General features: G+C 62.4%; 2 protein-coding genes across 2 annotated transcripts in view; both read left to right on the forward strand.

The window, feature by feature from the left end:
* SSU72 (SSU72 homolog, RNA polymerase II CTD phosphatase) overlaps nt 1-6,343 on the forward strand; it is a 35,349-nt gene extending 29,006 nt beyond the window's left edge. The window contains exons 3-5 of the mRNA XM_054445068.2: nt 3,076-3,215; nt 4,109-4,227; nt 5,850-6,343. Coding sequence (XP_054301043.1) covers nt 3,076-3,215; nt 4,109-4,227; nt 5,850-5,951 — 361 coding nt within the window. The 3' untranslated portion in view covers nt 5,952-6,343. The remainder of the gene's footprint in view (nt 1-3,075; nt 3,216-4,108; nt 4,228-5,849) is intronic.
* A 1,037-nt stretch (nt 6,344-7,380) lies between these two features.
* TMEM240 (transmembrane protein 240) lies at nt 7,381-13,197 on the forward strand. The gene is made up of 4 exons (XM_054445081.2): nt 7,381-7,735; nt 8,220-8,326; nt 12,204-12,412; nt 12,494-13,197. The coding sequence occupies exons 1-4, from the start codon at nt 7,679-7,681 to the stop codon at nt 12,640-12,642; spliced, it is 522 nt and encodes a 173-aa protein (XP_054301056.1). The 5' UTR covers nt 7,381-7,678; the 3' UTR covers nt 12,643-13,197.
* The last annotated feature ends 53 nt before the right edge of the window (nt 13,198-13,250 follow it).

Here is a 13,250-nt window from a genome sequence, read left to right on the forward strand (position 1 = left end):
CGCCTTCTTGTCCGGGCTGAGTCTTTGGTTTCTTCCTTTGTGGGTTCAATGTTGAACGCTTTGCGTCAGTGGGACTTCTGCAGGACCTGGGTGGCGCAGGTGTCTGGAAGATGGGACAGGTTTCCATTCCGATGGCACCTCTCCCCTTCCTCCCGCCCAGCAGTACTTAGGTTCTTCCTTCAGAAAGGATTTCCCCATGACTTGAAGAGCAAGCTGTCGCACGCAGGCCCGAAACCTGCTCAGCCTCCCCGTGGCCCTGAGCCTGTCTATTGAAGGCCCCGCCTCACCCGCCAGCGGCTGCTGTCCTCCCGCCTTGCTCTGAGCCTCTGCCTCGTGGGCGCTCACTGGCGCCGTGGTTTTGCTGCCGGAATTCAGGTGGGACCTCGCATCCCTGTGAGCTCATGGCTTGGTCTGTGGTCCCTTTGGTCCTCCTCAGGTCCTCACAGCCTCTGGCGGGGCTTGCAAGTCTAGCCCTCTGGGAGGGGCCTCACCTCGCATCTCCTCGCCAGGAGATCCAGAAGGGCAGCTGTTCGCTCATCCTTGTGTAGCTGAGGAGGCTGCTGTTTTGTTCCTGAAGTAGACATTTCTCCTTAACTGAATGGTTCTTAATTTATTGCCTCATCTACATAAATAGTTGAGAATGAAGTAAAGGAGGAAAGGACTTAGAACTGTCCAGGCCTCAGGGAAGAGCTAGCCTTGAATGTCCATGAGCTCCGCCAGCCAGTGACACCAGTCCCAGCCCCAGGAGCACCCCGGCCTCACCCCCGGCTGTGTCTTGCTCGGGGATGTGTGGGGAGGGTGATCCCTGTGCCAACGATGAAGCTGCCACTGGACCCCTGCACCCTGACCCCGGTTCCTCTCTGTGAGCCGGTCCCTGCACCTTCCCCTCTGCAGGTGGCTGCACACAACAAGGTCAGGCCGTCGTGAGCTCGTTCTTTTCGTTCTTTTCTTTTTGAGATGGTGTCTTGTTCTTGTTGCACAGGCTGGAGTACAGTGTCACGATCTCAGCTCACTGCAAGCTCTGCCTCTCAGGTTCAAGCTTCTCCTGCCTCAGCCTCCTGAGTAGCTGGGATCACAGATGCCCACCACCGTGCCCGGCTAATTTTGTACTTTTCGTAGAGGTGGGGTTTCACCATGTTGTCCAGGCTGGTCTCGAACTCCTGAGCTCAGGCAAACTCCTGCCTTGGCCTTCCAAAGTGCTGGGATTACAGGCGTGAGCCACCATGCCCGGCCTTTTTGTTGTTGTTGTTGTTGTTGTTGTTTTCCAGAAGGAGTTTTACTCTGTCGCCCAGGCTGAAGTGCTGTGGTGTGATCTCGGCTCACTGCAACCTCCGCCACCCGGGTTGAAGCAATTCTTGTGCCTCAGCCTCCTGAGTAGCTGTAGCTGAGATTACAGGTGTGCACCACCCCACATGGCTAATTTTTGTATTTTTAGTAGAGATGGGGTTTCACCATCTTGGCCAGGCTGGTCTTGAACACCTGACCTCAGGTGATCCACCCACCTTGGCCTCTCAATGTGCTGGGATTACAGGCCTGAGCCACCGCGCCCGGCCTCGAGCTCTTCTTTCTGCAGACTTTGATTCTCAGCGGCTGAAGGACTAAGTTCCCCAGAGATGGACCCGGGTGTCATAGCTGCTTCCAGGGGCCTCAGGGACACAGGCGGGACTCCAGTGTGCAGGAGGAGACACACGTCAGGGGTGGGTGTGTGACTTCCACGCTGCTGACAGTGACCCAAGGATGCAGCTCAGGGTCAGATGCCTTTTCAAGTTAGATCAGCAGCTTCAATGTGTTATAAAACTATTATAAAAACTATTTTTGCGACCCACGAAGGTAGTTGAGTTCACTCAGAATTCCTAAGTCAGCTAGGCTGTTTATCTGAAAGTGGTTACTTGTCCCTGACCATCTGGAATGGCTCAAATGAGCTCCCACACACCATGGAGCTCATCTTTGGGAACCCAGTCTCTCTTTTTGGGGAAGTGAGCCCCTTCCTTGGGAACCCCTGAGGCCAGGCACAGCCACTGTGGATGGTGGGAGGATGCCCCACCCTGAGGACCCCAGAGGCTCCTGCGGTCCCTTCTTGGGACCGCTGGGGCCTGTGTGTGTCAGCGTTCGCCCCAAGGCCCCATTTCAGCTGGGCTGGATGCCGAGTGCTTTCAGGCCTCGTCCTGCCTTCCACCATCCCATAGTCAGTGAGGCTGTGGCGTCTCCCTCTTCAACTGTCTTGCCCTGTTGGTTTTTGTATCAGCGTTTTCCAGCCTGATTGCTGCTGAAGCTTCGTTTCTTTTTTTTTTTTTTTTTTCTTTTTCTTTTTGAGACAGTCTTGCTCTGTTGACCAGGCTGGAGTGCAGTGGCATGATCTTGGCTCACTGCAACCTCAGCCTCCCGATTAGCTGGGATTACAGGCATACGCCACTATGTCCATCTAGTTTTTGTATAGAGACGGGGTTTCACCGTGTTAGCCAGGATGGTCTCGATCTCCTGACCTGGTGATCCGCCCACCTCGGCCTCCCAAAGTGCTGGGATTACAGGCGTGAGCCACTGCGCCCGGCCTGGAGCTTCCTCTCTTTGGGTTTTCCGATGTTCTTGACTCTGTTGTAGCTGAGCTAGACTGGGGACTGGGTTTCTGGGTTTGCTTTGTCTCTGCTGAAGGGCTGAGGTTTCAGAGCCAGCATGCAATGCACAGGGAGCAGAGGGAGGAAGGAGGATCCGACTGCGGAGACACAGTGACTGAGGCCAAGGGCAGCTTGGGCCGGGCCAGCAGTGAGGGGAGAGGTCTGGGTAGAAGGTGTCATGCTGGGCGGGGGTGGGGAGTGTCCTGTGGGCCTTGGATCTTTTTGCAGAGTTGGGGGACAGCGAGGAGCAAGCACCTGTCATCGCCCACTTTGTTTTCTGTGGGTTCTGCTGGGACAGTGAGGCCCCTGCCTCACCAGGGCATGGCCCACTCCGCTGTCCAGGCCTTCGTCCCGGCTGCCCCTGCTGTGGGGCAGGGAAGGGGCTGGGTGTTCAGGACACAGGCGCATCCAGGCTTCATACACAGATGCCTTTTCTCTGATGTTCCTTAACTCCCATGTGTAGCTATACACAGAATGGGATTTTACATATGCTGGACAGAAATAAGAGAATCAAGCCCCGGCCAGAAAGGTTCCAGAACTGCAAAGACCTGTTTGATCTGATCCTCACTTGCGAAGAGAGAGTGTATGACCAGGTGGTGGAAGGTGAGGAGGCGGCTGCGCGCTGGGCTGGGCTCCAGCAGCTCTCACAGGGTCTGGGGACACCTGCGGGGCCCCACCCTGACCACAGCCGGTCTAGAGTGGCGGGGGCCAGGGGGCAGACCTGAGTGCGAAGCACCCTGGAAGGCAGGGGGGGCTGCTGGTCGCTGAACCACCCATGTCCTGGCTACAGCCTCGTGGGCTTCAAGGGGGCTCTTTTCTCCTCGTGGTTTTTTGTTTTTGTTTTTGTTTTTGTTTTTTTGAGACAGTCTTGCTCTGTCGCCAGGCTGGAGTGCAGTGGTACAATCTAGGCTCACTGCAACCTCCGCCTCCCGGGTTCAAGTGATTCTCCTGCCTCAGCCTCCCAAGTAGCTGGGATTACAGGTGTGAGCCACCACGCCCAGCTGATGTTTGTATTTTTAGTAGAGACGGGGTTTCACCATGTTGGCCAGGCTGGTCTCGAACTCCTGTCCTCAAGTGATCCGCCCACCTCAGCCTCCGCTGAGGATCACAGTGTTGGGATCACAGGCGAGAGCCACCGCGCCAGGTCCATTTTTCAAGCGGATCTACCCTGTGTGGAGCTGGCGGTGGAGTGGGGAGGGCTGGTCTTTAGTGACAGGGAAGGGTTGTGATGCCAGCCACGGTTCACCCCAGGACTGGCTGGTGGGTGGGGAGTCCCAGACCAGCTTGTGCTGAGTTGGAGATTTTGCTCAGGTTTCCTCGAACCATCAGCTGCCTTCGGTTTGAGGCTCATTCTTTGTGCTCCCCAAACTGCAGAGTCCAGAAGCCACTGGGGCTGGGCTGGGCCATTGGCCAGCAGAGCTGGGGACTCAGCCACACTGGCTGCCTATTCCCTGGTTTTGGAGCCTCTGACGTCTGTGTCACCTTGTCCCAATCAGATCTGAATTCCAGAGAACAGGAGACCTGCCAGCCCGTGCACGTGGTTAATGTAGACATCCAGGACAACCACGAGGAGGCCACCCTGGGGGCGTTTCTCATCTGTGAGCTCTGCCAGTGTGTGAGTACCCGGCTGGGCGCCACACTGGGCAGAGGCTGTGACAGGGGAGTGGCCGAGGCTGTGACAGAGGGGAGTGGCTGAAGTTGTGACAGAGGGGAGTGGCCGAGGCTGTGACGTAGACGAGTGGCCTGAGGCTGTGACAGAAGGGAGTGGCCTGAGGCTGTGACAGAGGGGAGTGGCCAAGACCTGAGGCTGGCCCTGCTGCTTGGGGCGGGGTCTGCTGCTCAGCGCACCTGTGTCAGGGGTGCCCGCTGGTAGTTCAGTGAGTACACTCCCCAGCTTTGGCACAGGAGCCCCCCCGCGCCCATGCTCTTTGCTCAGCTGAGAGATGCTGTGCAGTGACCTGCCCAACACACGCTTAGTCCCTCTCCCAGGACACGGGGCTCCAGGGCACGCCTGGTACCTTGTCTCTTCCCCGTGGTGGACACAGCCCTGCCTCAGTGAGCAGAGCATGCAGCTCTTTGGGATGCAGTGCGGTCGGAGGTGTGCCCCACGTGAGCCTGGAGGCTGCCAAGGGCTCTGTGTCCGCCGTCCACCCCTGGACTTGGCCTTCTGCACACCTGCCTTCCCCAGTGGGCCCTGCATGTCCCCCTTGCACAGAGGGGCCGGGGCACTCCAAGGCTTCCGTAGCCACCCTGCTGCGGCGTGGAGGTGCTGGGCTGTGACGAAAGGACCTGCCTGAGGAGAGCCCCGCGCACCGTCCCGCCTCTGCCTCTGCCTCTGTGATTTGATGAATGTCTGTGAAAGACAGAAAAACAGAACAGTTTCACCGAGAGAGAAGACGGTGTGTTTGGAAAGCCCGGGAGCCAGGCGGGCCGGCGCTGGGAGAAGCTGCCATGTGGCCGCAGGCTCCTGCGCTCTGCCTGCCCACCCAGCATGGCTTCTGGTCCCCACGTGCCTCACGGTCCATTGTGGCTGCTGAAGCGCCAGGGACGGTTTTCATGATCGCCTGGCAGGAGAAAAGGCCACGGGAAAGTATCGTCCCAGAAGTTATTGCGTGATTTCTGCTTGGGTCACGTTGGCCAGAGCTGAGTCACAGACCACTCCTTGCTTAGAGGCACTGGGTGCTGCCCAAGGCTGGGGACCAGGGGACAGTGGAGATGGCGAGTAATGAGCTGCCGGTGCCAGGGCAGGTGTGCTTAGGAGCCGGGCCTGCTCACTCTGGGGCAGCGGCCCTCTGCCAGGGGCTCTGGTGGATGGAGGCCTGGGTGCTCCAGTGACCAGGCTGCCCCCGCTCGCTTGTTGGTATGAAAGCGCTGGCGGTGAGGATTGGTCGGCCCCACTGTGCATGTGTGGGTCTGAGCCCCGGCCTCCAGGTCTCAGTGCTGGGCCCCTCTCAGAATCCAGCTCCACGCTCCACCCAGCTTCAGGTTCTGTGAGGGTCGGTGGGGAGGTGGGGGCTGCCTCCTGCTCCACACCAGTTGAGGGCCTGGGGCTGCCCAGGAAGCTCTCCGCTTGCAGCCTCCAGCTGTCCTTGCGAGGCAGCAGCGGTGGGGTGAGGGCCAGCCTGCTGCTCTGGTTTCTCCTGGCTCAGGCCTGGCGCTTCCCTGGTGATCCAGGTGTTAAGGGGGAGCAGACAGGCAGGAGTGGGCAAGGCCCTCACCACGGTCCTGTCCTTGCAGATCCAGCACACGGAAGACATGGAGAACGAGATTGACGAGCTGCTGCAGGAGTTCGAGGAGAAGAGTGGCCGCACCTTTCTGCACACCGTCTGCTTCTACTGAGCCCAGCACCCGCATGGAGCCATCTCTGGAACTTCTGTTGTTCATACTTTTTCCTTCCTGACATTTGTTTTTACTTACAGGTGTTCTGCTGGTGACGGTAGCATTACCCAAATAAACTGTGCATATGAAATGGGAGAGGAGATGCCAGAATGCCAGATGAAAGCAATCAAGTTTCTTCTTTTCCACTTTTACTTATGAGTGGGATATTGATGACAAAGTTTTTCTTCTTTAACCAAAAAGGAAAGACAACGGTTTGTGTGCACCTCCCGACATGCCTGTGTCTTCGTGTGCCTGCCTTCCCTCCCTCCTCCCCATCGGGCCGGACTGTACAGAGCCCTGCTGCGGCCTGTTAGGAATGACCTGGAATTGTCAATAAACAAATGCTGCTGTCATTGTGCCTGGTCCTGAATTCCTGGCCCGACCCTCGCCCCTGAGGAGGTGGCAGAGGCCTAGCCCTGCCGCCCTCAGTGACCTCTGACCACTGCTTGGGAGGTGTAGCTCAGACCTGGTGGTGCTGACAGGGCCTGGGCCAACCCGTGCCTGTGCTGCCTGAAGCGGAAGCCGCCTGCTCCTGCCAGCACTGCTGCCTGTGGTGGAGTGGTGTCCCCTCTCCATGTGGAAACCCCCCGGGCGGGGATCCCCCAAGGCCAGCTACGGGGGAGGCTGAGCTGGGAGGATCGCTTGAGCCCAGGAGTCGAGGCTGCAGTGAGCCTGGATGGTGCCATGGCCCAGGCTGCGTCCCAGGCATAGCTTCCCGCTGACTTCCTGCTAAGGCAGAGGGTCGGCTCCTGGGCCTGAGACATGGTCACTGGTCGTGGATGAGAGTTTGGCCTCAGGACCCTGAGCTAGGGACAGCCAGAGCAGAGTGGCGGCCGCTGGGGCCTCTGAATGGCAGGCGTCCCGACCCATGGGCCTGGGCTGACCCCCTCGTCCCCGCCCTAAGAGAAGCCTGTGCGGGGCGGCCCTGCCCACAGCTCCTGTGCCACATCCCTCCATTGAGGATTCCAGGGGTCATCCGGTCCCCGACCTGTGGCCCCCACGGCCGTGGGGTTGTCGCGACCTTGCGGACCCCACCCTGGAGGCATGTGCTTGCCGAGCGGGCTGGTGCAGTCCCGCACCCAGCGACCTGGCAGTCCAGGACGTAGGGCGGAGCAGCGGGGCGGGAAGGGCCTCTGCGCCCCTCCGGGACCGGATCGTGTTAGGACTGGCGTCCAGGGTCACTGGACAGGCCACCGGGGCTGGGTCTGACCAGACTGGGGCGGGACACAAAGCCGAGGTTCCCGGGGAGGGGTCCCGGCCGGCGTCCGGGGGATGGCGGTCCCCTCCCGGCGCTGGCACGGGGCGGCCTGCGGTCTGCGCGGTCCCTCCCGGGAGGCGGAGGAAGGCGGCGGGGAGGGAGGGGGGAGGAGGGAGGAGGAGGCAGGGAGGGGGCCGGAGCCGAGCAGAGCCGAGTCGAGCCGAACCGAGCGGATCGCAGGGAGGACCCGAGGGCGGAGCGGAGCGCGGCGGGCCGGGCCGAGCGACCCCAAAAAGGCCCCGCGTCCCTCCCTGGCGCCCCCCCCCCCGCGCCTCCTCCCCCCGGCCGGTGCCGGGGTTGCAGCGAGCGGCGGCGGACGATCCAGGGAAGCGCTGACCTCTGCGGAGGCGGCGGGGGCTCAGCATCGGGCCGGGGCCGGGGGGGCGCCGGGGCCGGGGGGCGGCGCTCCGGCCCGGCCCGGCCCCGCCCGATGTCCATGAGCGCGAACACCATGATCTTCATGATTCTGGGGGCGTCGGTCGTGATGGTGAGCGGAGGGGCTTCCCGCGCGCGCCCCCTGCTCCCCGCCCGCGCGCGCCGCCTGGCCCACCTCCCGCGCCTTGTTTACCGCCCGTGCGGCCTGCGCTCCCCCCACCCCGGCCTCCGCTCCCCTCCCCAACCTGCGATCCCCACACTCCCTACGCTCCTCTCCCGGCCTACGCTCCCCCCACCCCGGCCTGCGCTTCCCCCTCCCCGGCCCGCGGTCCCCTCCCGGGCCTGCGCTCCCCCCACCCCGGCCTGCGCTCCCCCCACCCCGGCCTGCGCTCCCCCCACCCCGGCCTGCGCTCCTCTCCCCAGCCTGCGATCCCCACACCCGCTGCGCTCCCCCTACCAAGGCCTGCGCTCCCCTCACCCCGGCCTGCGCTCTCGCTCCCCGCCTGCGCTGCCCCGACCCCGGCCTGCGCTCCCCACCCCCAGCCCCCGTTCGTCCCTCCTGCTCCTTGGCGCTGACCGGTCATGAGCTCTTCCAGGCCATCGCGTGCTTGATGGACATGAACGCGCTGCTGGACCGATTCCACAACTACATCCTCCCGCACCTGCGGGGCGAGGACCGCGTCTGCCACTGCAACTGTGGCCGGTGAGTCCGCAACCGGCGCCGGCTCGACACGCGTGAGCGCACATGTGTGGCGGGGCCCACTCGGGGCGCGGGGGAGCCAGCCCCACGCAGGCCGCGAGCCGCCTTCCACCCTTGAGGGCTGCCAGGTGCGCAGGGGGAGGAGCTGTCTCAAGGCGGGGGGGGTCTCCTGGGGGGGCATGGCTTTAGGACACCATCCCCAGAGGCCTCCAGGGTGATGGCGGAATGGGTCACGGGGCCTCCTGGTCCAGCCTGGAGGCCGGAAAGCCGCAGCCCAGTCTGATGTCCACAGTGGAGACCCAAGCCAGCCTCATCAGGGCTGGGGCAGGAAGTGCCTGCTGGCACAGGGCTGGGCCCTGCAGTGAGTCCCAGGGCAGGGGAATGCAGGTTAATGTGGGAAGGGCCTGCCTTGAGGGGCGCTGGGCACAACCCCCTGGCTGGAGAGGAGCTGAGGGTTGGGCTGGGGGGCAGTAGGGAGGTGGAGCTTCCTCAAGGTCATTCAGATTGAGGGGAGCGCCCAGACCCCCCACACCCACTGTGTGACCCCCTCTGTGCACGTGTAGTGATGGAATCCTCTTGGCCATGCATGTTTGTACGTCCATGTACGAAATAAACATCTTCTCATGAGACGCGCATGTGTGTGGCGTCTGTGCATATACATGTGCGTACACACAGCACCCGCGCACGCACGCATGCACTCCCATCCCGCAGGACGCACTCACGCAGTGGCCGCTGTTAACTCTGCTGAACAGATGAGGAAGTGGACGGAGGATTTAGAGGACAGGCTTTTCCAAGGTCACACAGCTAGTGAAGGACAAAGGGGGCACCAACCCAGAACCCGTGTTCGTCATCTCTGCTGCCTCCTGCTCCGGGGGTCTCTGTGCATACGTGTGGGTGCGGGGCATGTGTGTTCAGGACAGCTGCATGTGTTGCTAAGCGTGTTACATGCCTATGGGTGCAGCAGGTGTGTTGATGAAGAACACGGGTGTTAGAGAAGGCAGAGATTGGGGTGTCTGTGACCCTCACGTATGCTGGGCACAGGATGGGGGGTAAGAACTTGTGGGGTGGCCACATGCTACCAGAGAGCCCTGTGTCCCTGTCTGGCAGGTCCAACTGCTGAGCAAAGGCCTGAGGTCGGCTCCACGGCCTCCCGGAGGCTGGGCCCCGACCCGAGCTCCAGAGCATCAGAAAGGCGTGGCCTCCGTGCGCGTGGGCTGGGGCCGTGTGCATCCGCCTGTGGCAGCACACTGAGGGCTCGGCAGGGCAGGCAGAGGGCGCCTTAGAGTATTTGCACAGGGCGTGTAGTTGCAGCTCATGCAGTGTCCAGAGCACGCGTGGACTCAGGTGGCGTGCACGCTGCAGGCAGCCGTGTGTGGGACGCAGAGCCACAGCCTGCTGTAAACGGTATTGCTGCGTGTGTGTCCATGTATCTATGCTCTGTTCACATCTCTACATACAGGATATGTACATTCAGCGTACAAAGTGCCCTTGTATATTGACAACATATATGTGTATGCAAAGTACATGTATGTCACAATATACAGTGCAGTGTGCTCAGGGACATGTCAAAATGTCTCCGTGTGGCTGCAGCCAGTGTGTGTGCAGACAGCAGTCTTGCACATGCGTTATCTGCGTATACACCATGCCTGTGCACTGCCATGAGAGGCTCCCTGTGTGTACACGCTGGTGTTCAGAACGAGTGTGTGTACATGTGTAGGCCTCATACGTGCCTATGCGTAGACATTGACGTGGAGAACGTGTATGGAAATCGATGCTCTAAAGTCTGTTGCCAGGCAGCGTCCAAACGAGACATCTGTCCGTGCACGTGACGTGGCGCCCCGTGGAGAGGGTGGCTGCATTTTGCAAAGCCAAGCGGACATGCACTCGCTGTGACACACACCGTGCACAGGGCGGGGTGTGGAGCTCCCGGGGCCCATGTCCACAGTATCACGCCGTGTCCTGTGCATGTGGCTGGTGTGTATACATGATGTACATTGGGCCTCCGGTGGACACACGCAGCATGTGTGGTGCAGGCAGGACACACGTATGTACATGTCACAGACATATGTGTGCAGATAGCACATCTCTGCCCAGGCCTATCTCCTGCTTTCACTTGGGAGACCTGAGCCCTCCAGGAAGGAGGGCCAGGTGCAGGGGGAGGAGCTACAGGTACCCAGGCCAGCCATGGCTGGGGGGACAGGCTGTGACCTCTGACCCCCAAAGTTACTGAGCCTTGGGGTGGGTGAGGACTCTAAGGGGTCAGGAACAGCTTCCTCCCCTGAGGGCCTCTGGCAGCTGCACATTCTGGGCAGTGCTCAGCAGCTGCCCATTGGTGACGATGGACGATGGCTGTGGACAGGCTCGTCACCAGGTGATCGGTGGCCACCAGGAATCAGCCACGGTCATAGTCACTCCTCAACCGAGAGCCCTGCCACTGAGAGCGGCCACTTTCTGAATATGCTGAGGGGACTGACCTCCGGGAACCCCAGAAGAGCAGGAGGGCTTCAAGGAGAGCCTGGGGCAGGGGCCGCCTCCTCCCTGTGCCTGGGCTCAGGCTCCAGGATCCCCAGATCTCACTGAGGGAAGGCACCTGTGTGGCCCCCGCTGGGCACAGGGACGGCCTGGAGAGGGCTGAAAGGCCTGAGTTGGACGGACAGGCCGGGCTTTCAGTGTGGGAAGTACTTCTGGTTGGGGTATGGAGCGTGGGGTGGTCTCTGGGTCTCGGCTGAAAACCAGGCTGAGGCGCTGCTACATCACCGAGGGGAAGTGGGGGAGAAGCAGGTTTGGGGAGAGAGGAGCTATTTTTAGGCACAAGTTTAAGGTGTCTGTGGATCCCACGTGGAGACACAGGCAGCTGGAGCTCAGCGGAGATGTGGGAGGCAGCCAGGAGTGTGGACCGCAAGGCGCGTTGGGCCCGCGGGCTCCACTCCCAGGCCCTCCTGTTGGACTAGGGATCCCAGAGTCGGCTGTCTGGGATGCCAGTCTGATCGGCAGAGTCAAGGCCTGGAGACCTTCCTAGGACAGGGTGAGCTGCTGGAGCGAGCTCCTTGGGGAGCTTTTGTCGCCCCAGCAGCAAGAGGCCAGAGGCTGTTGTGGCCTGAGCCTGGGCAGTCCCCCAAGGGCCCGGGGAGAGGAGGCAGAGGGACACGGAGGTGCCCAGGCACTGAGGACGAAAGGGCCCTGGAGCCTGGACGCCGTCCATCCTGAGAGGAGCGGGGCGGGTCTGTGCCAGGCAAGGGCAAGGGGGCGTCCCCCAGGAAGGGGAGAGGATGGGGTACTGGGTAGAGCCCCCGTGGCCTCTGACAGCACCTCCCAGGGATAGAGGAGCAGAAGAAACGCCAGGGGCGGTGGGCCTGGCAGGTGCGGTGGTGGCCGTGGAGGAAAGGGCATGGCAGGGGGGGAAGGGTGCATGGGAGTGGCTGGTCTGGGGCCAGCAGGGCTCCCTGTGTCCAGCTCTGCTACAAGTGGCCTCCGCGGCCCCAGGGCGGGCGGGTGAGCCGTGACCCTGGCCGTGGGGACCGCCGTCCTGAGCCCCCTCTGGGGGAGGCCTCTTCTACCTGCAGCACCTTCCTGTGAGCTCCAGGCCTCAGGGAGGAGGTGCTGAGTGAGGGCTGACACCCTCGCCGGCAGCCGGTCCCGCTGTCTGCCTGGACTTCGTGCTCGGCCTCCACAGCCCACGGCCACTAACCTCCCTCTGGCCTGTGACCTGGGCCTGGTTGAGTCCGGTGCCCCCCTTCCCGACCCGCCCGCCCAGGAGGCTGCTTCAGAGAACCCCCAGGGTGGCCTGACGCGGTCACACCCCCACCACGGGGTAGGCGCCCCGGGGGCAGGCCGGGCCGGGGGTGGCGGGAGAGGTGCCAGCCCGCCCTGCCGCCCCCAGGCACCACATCCACTACGTGATCCCGTACGACGGGGACCAGTCGGTGGTGGACGCCTCCGAGAACTACTTTGTGACGGACAATGTGACCAAGCAGGAGATCGACCTCATGCTGGGGCTGCTGCTGGGCTTCTGCATCAGCTGGTTCCTGGTGTGGATGGACGGCGTCCTGCACTGTGCCGTGCGCGCCTGGAGGGCCGGACGGCGCTATGGTGAGTGCCTCGTGCCCGCTGCCCAGGAGTGCCGCCGCCCCGGCCGGCCCAAGCTGCCTGACCGCCCCTGTCCCCCCGCAGATGGCTCGTGGACCTGGCTGCCCAAGCTGTGCAGCCTGCGGGAGCTGGGCCGGCGGCCGCACAGGCCCTTCGAGGAGGCCGCCGGGAACATGGTGCACGTGAAGCAGAAACTCTACCACAATGGCCACCCCAGCCCGCGGCACCTGTGAGCCGCACGGGGACTTGCCGGGGCCACCGAGCCAACCGGCTGCTGTACAGATGTAAAAGGGACCTCGTGGACGCCCGGGCCGGCGGGACTGGACGGCAGCCCTGGGCCCAGGTTGTCCGGGGCTGTGGCCGGCCGGGAGAGTCCAGTGGAAGGTGCTGTCTCCTCTTCTTTTTATAAAGGGGGTTGGGGTGTGGGCTAGGGTGGGGGTTGGGTTAGGGGAGGCCCCACAGTTAGGGGGCAGGACCCTGGGCCCCTGGCTGGGCAGGACACGAGGGCAGACTCAGCCCCAGCGGTGCTGGGGGGCAGGGAGGGTTCTGGGGGGCAGGCGGGGGCAGGGGCGGCGAGGCGCGTGGCGCGGGCCAGCATCTGTTTGAGGCCGCTCTGTTTCCCGTGCGCTGCGTCCACCGTCTGGCCCCAGCCAGCTCGGGCGGAGGGAAGGGAGGTGAGGGGGCAGGTGGCTGGTCCCAGGCAGCATTCAGGCCCCTGGCCCCGCAGTGGCGGGCACCTCATGTGAAGCCCACCCCTCTGTGGTCAGTAAATTCTCCAGAAAGCTCCAGCCTCCGCCTCTTCTGTCACCTTTGACCCCAGGGGGACACTAGGGGGCCCCCA

The sequence above is a fragment of the Pongo pygmaeus genome, chromosome 1 (assembly GCF_028885625.2).
Source record: "Pongo pygmaeus isolate AG05252 chromosome 1, NHGRI_mPonPyg2-v2.0_pri, whole genome shotgun sequence".
Classification (NCBI taxonomy): Eukaryota; Metazoa; Chordata; class Mammalia; order Primates; family Hominidae; genus Pongo; species Pongo pygmaeus.